We start from the raw sequence: 12,995 nt of genomic DNA, 5'->3' as shown, positions 1-12,995 counted from the left end.
CTCGCCAGGTTTACCACCTGGTGAGACAGTGTATTTTTACAGCTTAGTTTTTCTGATAGTCAGTATTAGTAATAACTAGGTCCCATACTGGTAAGAACCAAAAATACGTACGACCTGGCGACCTGGGGACCTACACACCCGGAGAGAGAGGGGGGGGGGAACAAAAGTACACTGCATATGCATTGCATGTGGACAAGCAAGGGCGGGGAACCATAATTATCCGTTGGGAACTGAAGGCATCATGATTAGTTAGAGTGCCAGGGTGGTGGGTGAGTCATGAGTAGTACTAATATGTAGTTATATGTAGGTCTAGTTAGGTAGTATCTAATAGTAGTATCTGTATATATACACTGGGGTGTACAGAAACGCGAACAGAGAACAGGCATGTATCTATAATAGGTATGCTTTTGGCTTTTTGTGGAAGGGGCAGCAAAACGTAGAACTTCAAGTAGGATAAATGAATGAAGAACCATGCCTTGGGGTATAAGACTGAACAGAACACCAGGAAGCGCCCTTGCAATGGTTTCGTTTCCCTTTTCGCTTGGTAACCCACTTTTGCTTTCAACAATCGTAACTCTTTTTCTGCTTCATGCTCCCCCTCTTTCCCCTGTCTTTGCATCCACAGACTTTCCCCTCTCCAGTCATTAGACGGTGCAACCCAACGGTTACTTTTGGTGCCAAGGACAATGACGCAAGGAATGCATCGCCGGCAGAGAGAACACACAAAGGAGATGCTGGGCAGTGTACAGCATTATCAATACATGTTGGCGCGAACAAGTATTTAACAACAGGGGAAGAGGGTACATATGCAGAGAGATCAAACATTAAGGAACGGACTGCACTCTGCGAGTCAGTAGTCGCAGGTGCACAGGTCATCAGTCATCATTATGCAATCACAGATCATGAACAGAAACAGGGAATAAAACAAAAGATAAAAACATATCCGTCGAAACGTGTATACTATAGGAGAGGCATAAGTCATCACTCGCTGAATCAATCGTTCGAGAGGCGTTAAGTAAAAGTCGTAAGATGGTATACATCGTAAGCCTCCCGCAGTCTGTCTATGGTCATTAATTGTTTCCATGTTCGTGTCAAGGCAGTCAAATCAGGACCGAATAACGAGATCCTGGAAGAACTTGACAAAGTTGCGTTTCAACGAACGGGTGCGACATAGTCCAGATCCATTCGCTGCTGGAGCGATTTTCATAGGACCCACAATCTCGCCATCGCCTAGCTCGGGGAACTTGTTGTCGTGAAGGCGAGGGATTTTGACCGGGTCGCAAGGGTCACAGTGGGACTTCATCAAACTAAGACGGGGTCCCTCAGTCACTTCTAGCTCAGATAGCATCGCTTCATGATGGCGGCGCCATTCGCGATTGATGGACTCCCACTTCTCTTCGGTGAGCTTGTAGATCGTGGAAGTAACCCCATAATGTTCGCCAGTCCGCACGAGATGGCGCATGAAGTTGCACTGAGCCAGGTCCCAATCTGCGCGCAGCTGCCCAAACGTTCCCAGGTCACAGGTCTCGGGTACATAAGGCTCCGGCTGGATGGTAAAGTTGGCATGACCGAGTCTGTTCGCCCACTCGTCATTTGGGTCGGAGAGCGTGAATGGAGGCGCATCTCCCGAAACAGTCCGCACTGTACTGGCTCGTGGACGATTGAACGATGCGACAGATGGCTTGGACGAGAGGGGTGGTGAAGGTAATCCTGCTAATCGCAGATCGGCGACAGCGCTGCAGACAACTGGGCCGTCATCTACCATATTGTCGGCTACTGAAGGGGATTGTAACGGAGAATGGACGCGAGACGCGGTCTGGTAGGATGATTCGTCGCCCATGAACGGTGGCAGTAGGGGAGTCGTTGCTTGAGGGGCCGAATCCTCTTCCTGGCTGTACCGGTTGGCTTTGCTGATATCAATAGGTTGCGTACCGGCTTCGCTGATGGCCTCCTCAAAGATAGTCCTGGCGGGTGATGGAGGAACCTGGATCGAATTGACGCGAGTGAAAGAACCCGTAGTGGGACTGGCTATGGCGGATGATGCTGAATTAGTGCGGGAACGCAGCTGTGTTGCGAATACATCTGCACCGTCCGGGCCATCGGAGGCACGTTTGGACTTCCAGCGAGTGGAGATGGTGGAGATTCGGGAGCCGATGCGCGAAAGACCCCGAGCGGAGATACTATCAGAGCATCGATTCCTGGGCGAATGTGCAAGATCCATGCCGGCATCCGTTAGATCGTAGCTGTCAGAAGCATCGAAAGAAGCGTAGTATGAATCCTCGGCGACCGAGAGACCTTGGTCAAAGTGTTCTGTGGACAGGAATCGATTAGCGAACGAGGAGACTGATATCGGAGAATAAAGCAGGAGAAAAGGAGAAGAAGGCACGGGGGCTGGGAGCAAGGGCAAGTAACATACGGAAATAATCCTCCTCGAGGTCCCTAGGCTGAGACCCACAGGGTTCTTCCTTCACTCCTGTCAAGGGATTCCGCGACGGGCTCTCCATCGAGTTTCCGTGCCCTGGGGATGAAACCAGGGACGAAACCGAGCTGGAAAAACGCGTGTGGCCCTTGGCAGAGAAAAGAGACACAGCGGGTGAAACAGGCGTGGAGGAGGTGGTGGTCCAGGGCGACGGAGGCTGGCGAGATGACGGGGACGACTCAGCCATGGTTTCAAAACTATCGCGCCGTCTGGTATCTAGAAACTGGGCGGGTTTTAACATGATGGACGAGTCAAGACTACTAGCGTGGTAGTCAGGCTGGCGGTGACTGAAGATCGCGCAGATGGTGAGGCTTCCACTTCACGTGCCGGAACAGGGCGAAACGGACGTGAGGAGGAACAACGCGAAACGCAGGGGAGGACAGAACGGAGTCAATTTGAAGGCGGACGGAACATCATCCGGTGTTCGATTAATTGCCCAGACCGGCGGGGGAGAGTTCTTTTTTCTTTTTTGTTTGTTTGTTTGAACTACCAAGAAAAGGCGGTTCAAAGAAGTGAGAGGGGAGAAGGAAAAAGAAAGGACGATCGATCGGACCAAAGAGATGCCACGAGCCCCGGGAAGAGCGCCTTTATTGTTCACGAGGAACGAAGTTCGTCTGTGACGACGTGGCGTGGCGGTGGAATCGCGAGATTGCCTTGCAGTAACAAAAGCAGCGACAGGCTCTGATGAACAGAGAAGAGATGGAGAAAGCGCAACTGACTGGCTTTCTGACTGACGCTGACTGCTTGAGATTGATTGATTGACTGACAGGCTTGGCCCGGATTGAAGAAGTACGGCCTGAAGGAAGGAGACGCTGAGAATCCGTCCGCGCTGGTAGGGCAGGCAAGACGTGGAGCCTGTCGCAGCACCCAGTCAACGAACAACTGGCCGGGATTGTTCGTGAGGCCCAAAAGGACGCGGCTGACAGCTCAGTGGGCCGCAGTCAATCGGAGGCTGATGATTGCGGTGAGGTTACAGGATCCGACTCAAGGGGGGGGGGAGGTTGGAGGTAGACAGGGAGGATAATGAAGGAATGCTTGCGGAGGGGAGAGAAGAAAGGGTGTTTTAGGAATCTAGGAGATAGGAATAGGATGAGAAGATATGATGTGAGAGGATAGAGTAAGAGAAGAGAAGAAGAAGAGTCGAGTAACTGATGAGGGGGCGAGAAGAGGGGAAGGATGAGGAGAAGAGGAAAAAGAGGAGGCGATGAGAATGAAAGAGATCTGGGAGCACAGACAAAGCACGTATAGGCAAATATCAACAATAACAACAATGTCTACAACCCAGCGCAAGAGTGTGAGCGAGCGAGAGAGAGAGAGAGAATGCGTGTGTGTGTCAGGAATGTTGCTTCATTATTGATAGCTAATATTCTACACGCCGCGATGCGATGAAAATCTTCTTGTGACACTTGACAAATTAGACCGGTTTTTTCTTTTTTTTTGACAGCATCCAGTCGACCTTTTTCCTTTAGAACGTTGCCCCAGTTGATCCATTGGATCGCAGTCTTAGCCCATCGTCACTAAATTCTCCTTCTATCGGAGCTATCTAGCCTGCTGACTGGGCCCAATTTTCCCCTGTCGACCCAGCCATCTGACAGGCCAGTTTTAGGGCTGTCGATGGGCAAAAAATAGAAAAAAGAAAAGGAAACAGGGAAAAGATTTTAGAGGAGAGAAAAACCAGAACCACAGGCTGAAACCACAGAACCAGAGGAACCAGTTAACCACAGTCAGGATGATCGTCGGGTTTACACTAACTTAGACAGGCCTGTGAGGGCTCCGTTTCGCTCCGTGGCTGGGGAACCATGGATCGGGCCTCAGTGGCCATGGCTCGCAATTGTTCTTTGGGCTTCTGTGGCCATCGTGGGTCGGAGAAGACACGCGGTCGAATGGCTACTCCGGTAAGTAGTAAGTCGGTAGTAGTGGTAGTGTTCCGTATGTACTAATCCGTGAGCAGCTCGGCAACTGAGTCGACTGGGATGGTTCAAATAAGAACTTGCATCGAATGATGAATCCCAATTTGCAGTTGTGAGTTGGTGTAGTGTGTGTGTGGGTGTGGATGGTGAATGTCTGAATCCTCCCTCAGACAGGTTTCAACGGCTGCACATCGGCGCCGTCTCCAACACAGCAAGCGAGGATGGAGACGGACAGAGAAGCCGGACGAACAAGGGAACCCAGCGAGGGTAGTGGGGACTGGAGAGGAAGTTGTCTAGACTCTGACCGACTCGACTGGTCCAACACAGAGCACCCTCCCCCCATCGGATAGACAGAGCTCCATTCCTTTACTGCTTGTGAACGCGCTGTGCGACCCCTCAACCCCGTCGTCATACCCCTTCAGGGACCAAGTAGAGTCCCCGAAAGTACGACGACCTATCAACCATCCTCTCCCACATAATAGATTTGACATCGGACCAGTCCCGACGGAACAGCAGGTTGGAATAAAAGGGAGGGAAGACAGCAGGGGGTGTGGGAATGAATAGTTTGCAGTGGCCGGAGCTGTTGTGCTTCAATGCGTGAGGGAACACAAGAGAGATTGGGAATCTCGCCGTGGCACTGCTTGGGTACTGGACCGCGCCCCCAGTTCTGATGATGATGATATTATTATTTTCTACCTTCCTGTTATGATAACTATTGTTTCTGTATCAACTAACTAGTAAACTTCCTACTATACAGTAGAAAGCGAGAGCCAAGTCAGCGGTGGGGACGAGGTAGAACAAGAATGGGATCCCTCAACTTGCCTTCTACAGTAAGTTCTGATTAGTGATTCTCTTCTCTCTGTGTGTATGTGTGAGAATGTGAGCATTCAAAGGTCTGGTGCCGACGTCAGATCCACATGGCTTCAGCGCCAACCGACCGGGAACCTTGCCTCCCTCAACTCTGATGTTCTCTTCCTTGGTTCAGTCCAGCTCGACCGCATCAAGAATGCTATTCGAGCGGGTGGAAGTCCGGCGCTGTTCCGCGGAAAACTCCAACGGTAAGGGATCTTGGCGCCATGCTTTGTGAGCAACTGAGCATATCTGTTGACGGCCGGCAATGACGGTCGGGATGTTTTGTTAGTTGCCGCCTGTTCCAATCCTTCAGTACTTCATTCTCAAAGATGCATGATGGCAATCGGACAAAAAGTGCTGTGTAGTTGTGTTCCGTACAATGCGGAAGAAAGGGATTTCCAGGGACGTCATTCCGCCAAATCTCGAGGAGATTTAGGTATTCTTGACGAGTCGGCCGACTGCAGAAGTTAATTGAGCGGATCGTTTCTATTTCCAGTTGATTCTACATCATGATGTTGGTTGGTGGAGCACCAGTCCAAGCAGGACCCTTCGTTGCTTTTCTGTGCATCTAGCAAGTAAAAGTGCTGTGTAGTGTGTATATGCATCATGATGCATTCTTTTTTATCTTGCTGGTGATCTATACAACGATTCATCTTACAGATAGATTCATTTACTTAGAAGGAATGGCGTGACCAGACACTAACCCCCAATTAGGCAGGTCCAGACCGACTGACTCACTCCTGCCTGAATGCTGCCTGTATCCTCAGGCAGAAATGGCTTATCTCCAAATCGCGCTTCAATCAATCCTGCATTCCATTGACTCCTCATCCCAGCATCACAAAACAATTCTTCCCCCATCCCTGTCCCCCTCGACAGTCTCCCTCTCATCAGCCAATTGACCTCCATCCTCCATCCAGGGAATGCCTTTACCCTTTCCCACTCACCCTTAGCCACCTAGAACCATGAAATCCCCCATCTCTCTTCTCGCGGCCGTCGGCGTAGCCTCGGCTGCCTCCCCGCAGACCCTCTTGTCCCTCGCCTCCACCGCGTCCGACATCATCGACGCTTCGCCGTTCCTCTCATTCCACCGCGACATCGTCCAGATCCCCTCCGTCTCTGGTAACGAGACGGCCGTAGGCACCTTCGTGGCGGAATTCCTCGAATCGCACAACTTCACCGTCATCAAGCAGCCCGTCCCCTCATCCTCCAAAGGCGACCCCAACCGCTTCAACATCTTCGCCTACCCATCCACCTCGCCTTCCCAAGACCGCCCTGAGATCCTACTGACCAGCCACATCGACACCGTACCCCCCTTCATCCCCTATGGGCTCCACGATGACGCAAACAACAACTCCAACATCCTCATCTCCGGCCGCGGCACCGTAGACGCCAAAGCCAGCGTCGCCGCCCAGATCTTCGCCGTCCTCGATACCCTCGAATCCAACCCATCCGCTAGCCTAGGCCTCCTCTTCGTTGTCGACGAAGAAGTCGGTGGCCTCGGCATGCGCACCTTCTCCGACAACTCCACTCTCAACCCTTCCCCGTCCCCCTACCATACCGTCATCTTCGGTGAACCCACCGAGCAGGCCCTCGTCGCCGGCCACAAAGGCATGCTGGAGTTCCCCATCATTGCAACTGGCCAAGCCGCTCACTCGGGATACCCCTGGCTCGGTAGCAGCGCCATCTCCGCCCTCCTGCCCGCTCTATCGCGGGTCGATCGTCTAGGCAAGATCCCAGAAGCGGAGGGCGGACTTCCCGCGAGCGATAAATACGGCGAAACGACCGTGAACATTGGGCGCGTGGACGCTGGCGTCGCGGCCAATGTAGTGCCCTCGTCCGCGATCGCTGAGGTGGCGATCCGTCTGGCGGCGGGCACGCCCGACGAGGCGAGGGACATTGTTGCACGTGCGGTGAGAAATGCCACTGGTGGTGACGAGCATGTGTACTGCGATTTTGCTGCGTATTCTGGTGGGTACGCGCCTCAGGACCTGGACACAGACGTCCCCGGATTTGAGATCACCACGGTGAACTATGGTACGGATGTGCCGAACCTCAAGGTCTCTGAGGGAGTTAAGCGCTATCTGTATGGCCCGGGTAGTATCCATGTTGCGCATGGTGATAATGAGGCTATCACTGTCGGACAGTTGGAGGAGGCAGTCCGTGGATACAAGCGGCTCATTGAGGCTGCTGTGCAGCGGGCTCGCAGGACTTAGAAAGTGATGCAGCTAGCCATTAACCAGCCGGCTAGCCACGACGTGTACATATAACGAGGAAACGATGACGATTGTTTCTCTCCACTTACTACTAGTACGTATATTCTGTACATAGTATATATACACCCACAGGGAAGTTAATACATGTGCCAGAGGATCTATCGTACAGACAGACATTCAATCCAAAGCCAAGCCATGATAGAGCAAATCCTACTACTAGTAGTAACACTAGTAGTAATTCCAGATGTGTAAATCCAAAATCGGTAGATAATGAAAGTAGACTGAATAAACCCAAGTGCCTGCCTCGGATGATGTAACAAGCCAGAATGCAGGAGCAATATATACTAACAGTACTTAAGTATCAAAAGCAAGCATCAGACAAATCAAGAGGCGATAAAAATAAATTCGAGGCATATTTCTTGTATTTTGGTAAGCCCAAGGAAACGAAATCCAAGAGATATATAAGAGCAAAGATGTAAAGAAAATAGATATTCAAAAGAGATTATACCGACTCCTCAACTTCCTCACTGGGTGTCGTTATCGTCCGACTCTTCCTCATCCATCCGGTTTTCAACTCGCCCGTCGGCTTGAACCGCGGGAGAGGGTGTGCTTCTGTGTTAAAGACATGTTCTTCCAGAGAGATGAAGTCGCGGTCCGAGAAGAGCAGGTAGAAGTATTTGAGCGTCTCTGCCATCCAGAAACTCTCCATGTTGTCGCGCTTCACTGGGGGGTCGTCATCGGCGTTTGAAAGTGAGGTGAAGCCGGTGATTTTCTGTGGTTTCGACTTTTGTCGGGTTCCGTCGTCTTCTTCTGCCTCCGATGATGATGTTGAGCTGGATGTGTCTTCTTTGCTGAGTTCATCAACAGGGATGTCCTCGACCACGGCGGTGTGTTTTACGAAGGACTTGAACATCTCCCAGCCCCAGTGCCGGTAGATGTCGTCTCCGGTAATGCGGTACATGTAGAAGAGGGATTCGACGGTCTCTGGGCGTTGGAGGTTGTGGCGATCTTGTTTGTGGATGTTGAGGTCATCGCGCCATTTGGTGGAGTAGTCGCTGACGGGATAGATGGATTTGGAAAGGAGGGGAAGTTCGCCAGAGGCTTTTTGCTGGCCTGAGCTGGGGTTGGCAATCGTCGAGTCTGGGTACATGTCTGTCTCCATAACACGGGGGTCGTCTACATTGAAGTAGGTGATTTCTGGTGCGAGGCCGGTCTTCGTGATTAGGTACGTTGCCCAGCAGGTCTTGGTTAGTTCTCGGGCGAGGAGAATCTCTTCCTCCTGGCGTTGGCCCCAGTCGGGTGACTGTCTTGCCTCGGAAAGAGGACGCCCACCGGTTGCTGCGAGGGCGATAGTGCCGGGGTAGAAGCAGACTAGATGGTCCATCTTGGGGGAAAGGACTCCGTGCAGCCCGGCAGGGCGTTCGCCCAGAACGGTCAATTTGGCGTTCTGCGTGTAGGTGATTAGGTGCTTGCGCACGCCGACGAGGGACTCGTCCCACATGTCCTTGTAGATCGGTTCAGTCTCCTGCGTTTGAAGGTACTGCTTGATGAGGTATTCTAGAAGACATCAGTCAGCGCATTGGAATTAACGCATGGAACCAGCTGGATATATACCGTAGTACGAGTCGCCTCTGCTACCGAGACGGATGTTATCGCCTTTAAACTCGCCGGTCTCTGGATATACGTAGATCGGAAGCAACCCGTCTTCCATCTTCTGGTCGTCCACGACCTCCATGACCTTCTCCACAGCCTGCCAGTACTCGGCCTCGCCTGTCAGCTTGGCCAAGTACTTGAACTCCAGCTGGAGAGTAGTTGCTTCGGCAGTAGATGAGGCGCCATTATCCGCATACGAGGGGAGGCCCTCCGATTTGTTGAGATTGATACTTGCATACGGAATGCCAGTACCGGATTCAAAAGCGCCCAATAGACGATCTGCCAGATCAGTGGCCTTCTCGATATACAAGTCTTCTCCCGGCGCGCCTGTATCGTCATCCGCGAGCGGAGCCAGCTCGGGGTAGTTCGTGGAGAGATAGTGTGCGGAAAGTAAGCCTCCCAGCATGCGAATGGTAGTCTCGAAGGTATTCACATCGTGGTCCTGGTTGTATTGCAACGAGTTGTGAATCCAGCTGCGGGCATGTTGCACTCGCGACGTCAGGTTCATAATCATCAACGTGTCCAGCGCATCAACAATTATCCACCCCATTCCTCCTTCAATCATGTGTCGGCCGTTTTTGGCGATAGGGTGGTATTCATCGTAACCTAATCACCAGCAGACAAAGCCATTGTCAGTCACCACATCCAAGAACCAGAGACTATTTCCATTCAGAAACGTACCCCACGCATGAGCTGCATAACCATCCCAACTGACAATGAAGACGTCGCGGACTTTCTCCCTCCTTGCTTCCCAGTCAATCTTCTCTGTCACTGCACTGCCATCGTATGGCGGTTCCGACTCCTCAAAACTTTGCACCCACTTCCAGAGCTCGGCGCCCTTCTCCGCGTCTGGTGTCTTCCATTCCGGCTGACCAGAGCCAGAGTAGTACCACAGAGCGAGAAGAACCAACAGACATAGTCCGCTATATATGATCTTCCGCCGCCTGGCTCTCGGACCGGTGCGTCGTGGTGCGAAGTAGGGTTTGTCCTTGTACATGGGGAGAGTGCGGTCGCCGGCGAGGGGATTGTTCAGGGAGTTGGAGATACCAGTCGGTGGCGAAAACCCATAGCCAGGCAGCCCGTTGGTCCCAGGGCTTCGACTAGCACGCCAGTAGTTATTCTGGAACGGTTGCTGAGACGAAAATGGAGAACTGTTCCGAGGGGCCTGGAAAGACATGACCACCACCGCCAAGCTTCTACTACTATATCTGTCCTCTACCGAGGGAGGACCACACCTCCGATGCGCTCTAAGTCCGAGACAATATGTGGCCTGTCGGATTTATTCGCATAGGTTCAGTGTCTTGTCTCGGATTGAGGCTGGTGCTCAGGCAAGGACGTCTGGTTACAGGATACGTCGTTCGTTCGTAGGTAGGTAAATAGGTAGTCTGGGGTAAGCCCCAAAAGTAGTAGTCAGTATCGTGGCAAGACTATAGTTAACGGGGCGAACGGTTTTAGATCTAGTAGGAAAAATGAGAAGACCATTCAACGGTTAGCCAAAGAAGCACTGTGAATTGCTGCAGCGATAGTGAGCTCCCAGGAGTAAATGGCAAGATTACCGATAAAGTTAGCAGGCCCCCGATTGAACCAAGCATTTGATCTCTTTGCGATTTTAAGATGACCGGTCGCAAGTTGGGTCTGTTGATCTCCGCGGACTGTCTCCCGATGCACACTAATAGGCCATCGATGGTTCCTGGACAGTAAGATACTGAACAGGTGTCAACTATTCTGAGAAGATGTTTCGGCGCCTAGGGAAACTGATTCGAGCATTACATAAAAGTGAGGACAGCCATTCCGATGGACGCGTGTAAAGCCCATGTGGCGCCTAGCTCAACTTGTCCTCAGCGCATGGATGCCGATCCTTGGTCGCGGCCTTGGCGACGAACGGGCGGCATGTTCACAGTATCTGGAGAGGAAGAGGAAGCCATCATCGTCATCAATACTGGTACTCAAGCTCGATTGTCAGTTATAACCCATAGCAGACATTATGTTTACCCGGTCAGGGTCCAATGCTCGGGTCCATGCACCTTCTTTGCCTAGTTTGTGGGGAAATCTCCCATGTGATTAATAGGGCTACCACTTAAAACCGTACCTACTACTTTAAGTACAAGGCTGCAAACTGCACGGCATTATCACTGCATGGATTGTGTACATTAGATGAGCATAAGCAGATTGGGGGTTTGGCTTCCCATAAGTTGGAAATAATAGCTTTCTACATCATGGCTAATTCTCAGGTATTCAATCAAGCGGGAACTACAACTTCTGGTATTCCAGCTTGCCCTCCAGCTTCTTCGCCTCAGCCACCTTGCGGACCGCTCTGTTGAAGTCATCCTGGTTGATCGCATCCCGGTAATCCTTGATAGCAAATAGACCACTGTGTCTCCATGTTAGTCCTATTCATGTACAAAAACGAAAAGGGGAAGCAATGATGAGTGATAGACATACGCTTCCGTAACAACGTTGCGAAGATCAGCACCGTTAAGTCCGTCGCTCATCTTCACCACACTTTCGAAGTCGATCTCACCATCCAGTTGAACGGTGCTGGAGTGGATCTTCAAGATCTCCAGACGACCGACCTCGTTGGGCAGGGGAATTTCGATCTTGCGGTCGAGACGACCGGCTCGCAGCAGAGCCGGGTCAAGCGTGTCGGGCCGATTCGTAGCCATAATGATCTTCGTCTTTCCAAGGTAATCGAAACCATCCAGCTGGTTGAGAAGCTCCATCAGTGTACGCTGGATTTCTCGATCAGCCGAGGTACCCTCCGAGAAACGCCTTCCACCGATAGCGTCGATTTCGTCCATGAAGATAATGCAAGGCTCGTGTTCTTTGGCGTATCCGAACATCTCTCTTATTAACCGTGCAGATTCACCGATGTACTTGTCGACAATAGCGGACGAGACAACTAGGACAGAGTTAGCGATCTAGGCCTACCTAAGCCCGCGCCCGGAACTAGAGATGTATACCTTTCAGGAAGTTCGTCTCCATTGAGCTTGCCACTGCTCGTGCCAACAGCGTCTTTCCGGTACCGGGAGGACCGTAGAGGAGCACACCCTTGGGCGGCTTGATTCCTACTCTTTGGAAAAGCTCGGGGTTCTTGAGCGGCAACTCAATGACTTCTCGAAGCTCGCGGATCTGCTCGTTCAAACCACCAATGCCTGCAAAGTTGATCTGGCCTGGGTCCTCCAGTGACATGTTGTATACCAACGGATCAACCTCTCTCGGGAGCATTCTCATTATAGTAAGTGTGGTCATATCGAGGGCGACACGGGTGCCCTGCTTCAGCTTTGCTTTGTCGACCTTCGAGCGGCAACCGACGACATAACGCGGTCCGGATGATGCCTTGACAATGACTGAATCAGGTCAGCCCAGATATCGGTAAAGAGAGTGGCTTATTTTGGACATGTTTCTGCCCGGGAATAAATGACATAGGGATGAGAAATCGAGATAAACTTACATCTCTCCTCATCCAGCTGCTTCAACACTTCTCCGATGATCTGGCCGACACTTTGCAGCGCCTTGATGTTCTCTTCAGAGATATCAAACTCTCGTTGCAAATCCTTGATTCCCATGCGAAGAGACTTGAGCTTGGCTTCCCATTCTCGGAGCTCAAGCAGGCTCCTCTTGTAATCCTCGAGCGCCTGCTCTCTCTCCGGATCGCTGGCGCCGTTCATGATGTAAGGCAATCAGGGAGACCGAAAAGCAGAGCGAAGTCGAAACAGCAAAATCCCCGGGGGTCTTTAGAAAACAAGGTAAACGACCCGGGAGGGTGAATATGCAGATGGATTGATAAGGGATGGGCTGGTTGACGGTACTTGGTCTTACTGCATCCAGCTCGGCGAGCTGTCGAGGAGCTCACAGCAGCCACCAGCTCACAGTGATCACATGACGCTG

The 12,995-nt window shown here is 51.7% G+C and overlaps 6 protein-coding genes across 6 annotated transcripts; 3 read left to right on the top strand and 3 right to left on the bottom strand.

Annotated features, from left to right (window-relative positions):
- Positions 1 to 310: 310 nt before the first annotated feature.
- BO79DRAFT_72547 (uncharacterized protein) lies at positions 311 to 1,060 on the top strand. The gene has a single exon (XM_025689661.1). It carries the CDS (start codon positions 590 to 592, stop codon positions 1,013 to 1,015), a length of 426 nt encoding a protein of 141 aa, XP_025534108.1. The 5' UTR covers positions 311 to 589; the 3' UTR covers positions 1,016 to 1,060.
- Positions 1,061 to 1,105: 45 nt separating this feature from the next.
- BO79DRAFT_161350 (uncharacterized protein) lies at positions 1,106 to 2,720 on the bottom strand (the record flags this gene model as incomplete). Its single annotated transcript, XM_025679018.1, has 2 exons — positions 1,106 to 2,310; positions 2,417 to 2,720. 2 exons carry the CDS (start codon positions 2,718 to 2,720, stop codon positions 1,106 to 1,108), a joined length of 1,509 nt encoding a protein of 502 aa, XP_025534107.1.
- Positions 2,721 to 4,982: 2,262 nt separating this feature from the next.
- BO79DRAFT_222750 (uncharacterized protein) lies at positions 4,983 to 5,606 on the top strand (the record flags this gene model as incomplete). The annotated part of the gene is made up of 4 exons (XM_025683568.1): positions 4,983 to 5,034; positions 5,147 to 5,219; positions 5,283 to 5,447; positions 5,555 to 5,606. The coding sequence occupies 4 exons, from the start codon at positions 4,983 to 4,985 to the stop codon at positions 5,604 to 5,606; spliced, it is 342 nt and encodes a 113-aa protein (XP_025534106.1).
- A 475-nt stretch (positions 5,607 to 6,081) lies between these two features.
- Positions 6,082 to 7,590, top strand: BO79DRAFT_212062 (M20 family metallopeptidase). Its single transcript, XM_025683133.1, has one exon. The coding sequence runs from the start codon at positions 6,204 to 6,206 to the stop codon at positions 7,452 to 7,454; it is 1,251 nt and encodes a 416-aa protein (XP_025534105.1). The 5' UTR covers positions 6,082 to 6,203; the 3' UTR covers positions 7,455 to 7,590.
- Positions 7,591 to 7,956: 366 nt separating this feature from the next.
- Positions 7,957 to 10,284, bottom strand: BO79DRAFT_260441 (glycoside hydrolase family 47 protein; the record flags this gene model as incomplete). The annotated part of the gene is made up of 3 exons (XM_025686409.1): positions 7,957 to 9,011; positions 9,069 to 9,713; positions 9,789 to 10,284. The coding sequence occupies 3 exons, from the start codon at positions 10,282 to 10,284 to the stop codon at positions 7,957 to 7,959; spliced, it is 2,196 nt and encodes a 731-aa protein (XP_025534104.1).
- Positions 10,285 to 11,250: 966 nt separating this feature from the next.
- rpt4 (proteasome regulatory particle base subunit RPT4) lies at positions 11,251 to 12,916 on the bottom strand. The gene is made up of 4 exons (XM_025685109.1): positions 12,559 to 12,916; positions 12,068 to 12,454; positions 11,550 to 12,006; positions 11,251 to 11,478 (listed from the first exon to the last, which is right to left on the bottom strand). The coding sequence occupies exons 1-4, from the start codon at positions 12,773 to 12,775 to the stop codon at positions 11,358 to 11,360; spliced, it is 1,182 nt and encodes a 393-aa protein (XP_025534103.1). The 5' UTR covers positions 12,776 to 12,916; the 3' UTR covers positions 11,251 to 11,357.
- Positions 12,917 to 12,995: the final 79 nt, after the last annotated feature.

Source organism: Aspergillus costaricaensis (assembly GCF_003184835.1).
Source record: "Aspergillus costaricaensis CBS 115574 unplaced genomic scaffold BO79scaffold_60, whole genome shotgun sequence".
NCBI classification, from domain to species: domain Eukaryota; kingdom Fungi; phylum Ascomycota; class Eurotiomycetes; order Eurotiales; family Aspergillaceae; genus Aspergillus; species Aspergillus costaricensis.
This window is presented reverse-complemented; position numbering and strand designations above follow the sequence as displayed.

Coding starts and splice junctions, on each gene's coding strand:
- BO79DRAFT_212062 (XM_025683133.1), top strand. CDS start 6,204: ATGAAATCCCCCATCTCTCTTCTCGCGGCCGTCGGCGTAGCCTCGGCT.
- BO79DRAFT_72547 (XM_025689661.1), top strand. CDS start 590: ATGCTCCCCCTCTTTCCCCTGTCTTTGCATCCACAGACTTTCCCCTCT.
- rpt4 (XM_025685109.1), bottom strand. CDS start 12,775: ATGAACGGCGCCAGCGATCCGGAGAGAGAGCAGGCGCTCGAGGATTAC. Junction 12,455..12,558: donor GCAGCTGGATGAGGAGAGAT/GTAAGTTTATCT, acceptor GACCTGATTCAG/TCATTGTCAAGGCATCATCC. Junction 11,479..11,549: donor CGCAACGTTGTTACGGAAGC/GTATGTCTATCA, acceptor ATGGAGACACAG/TGGTCTATTTGCTATCAAGG.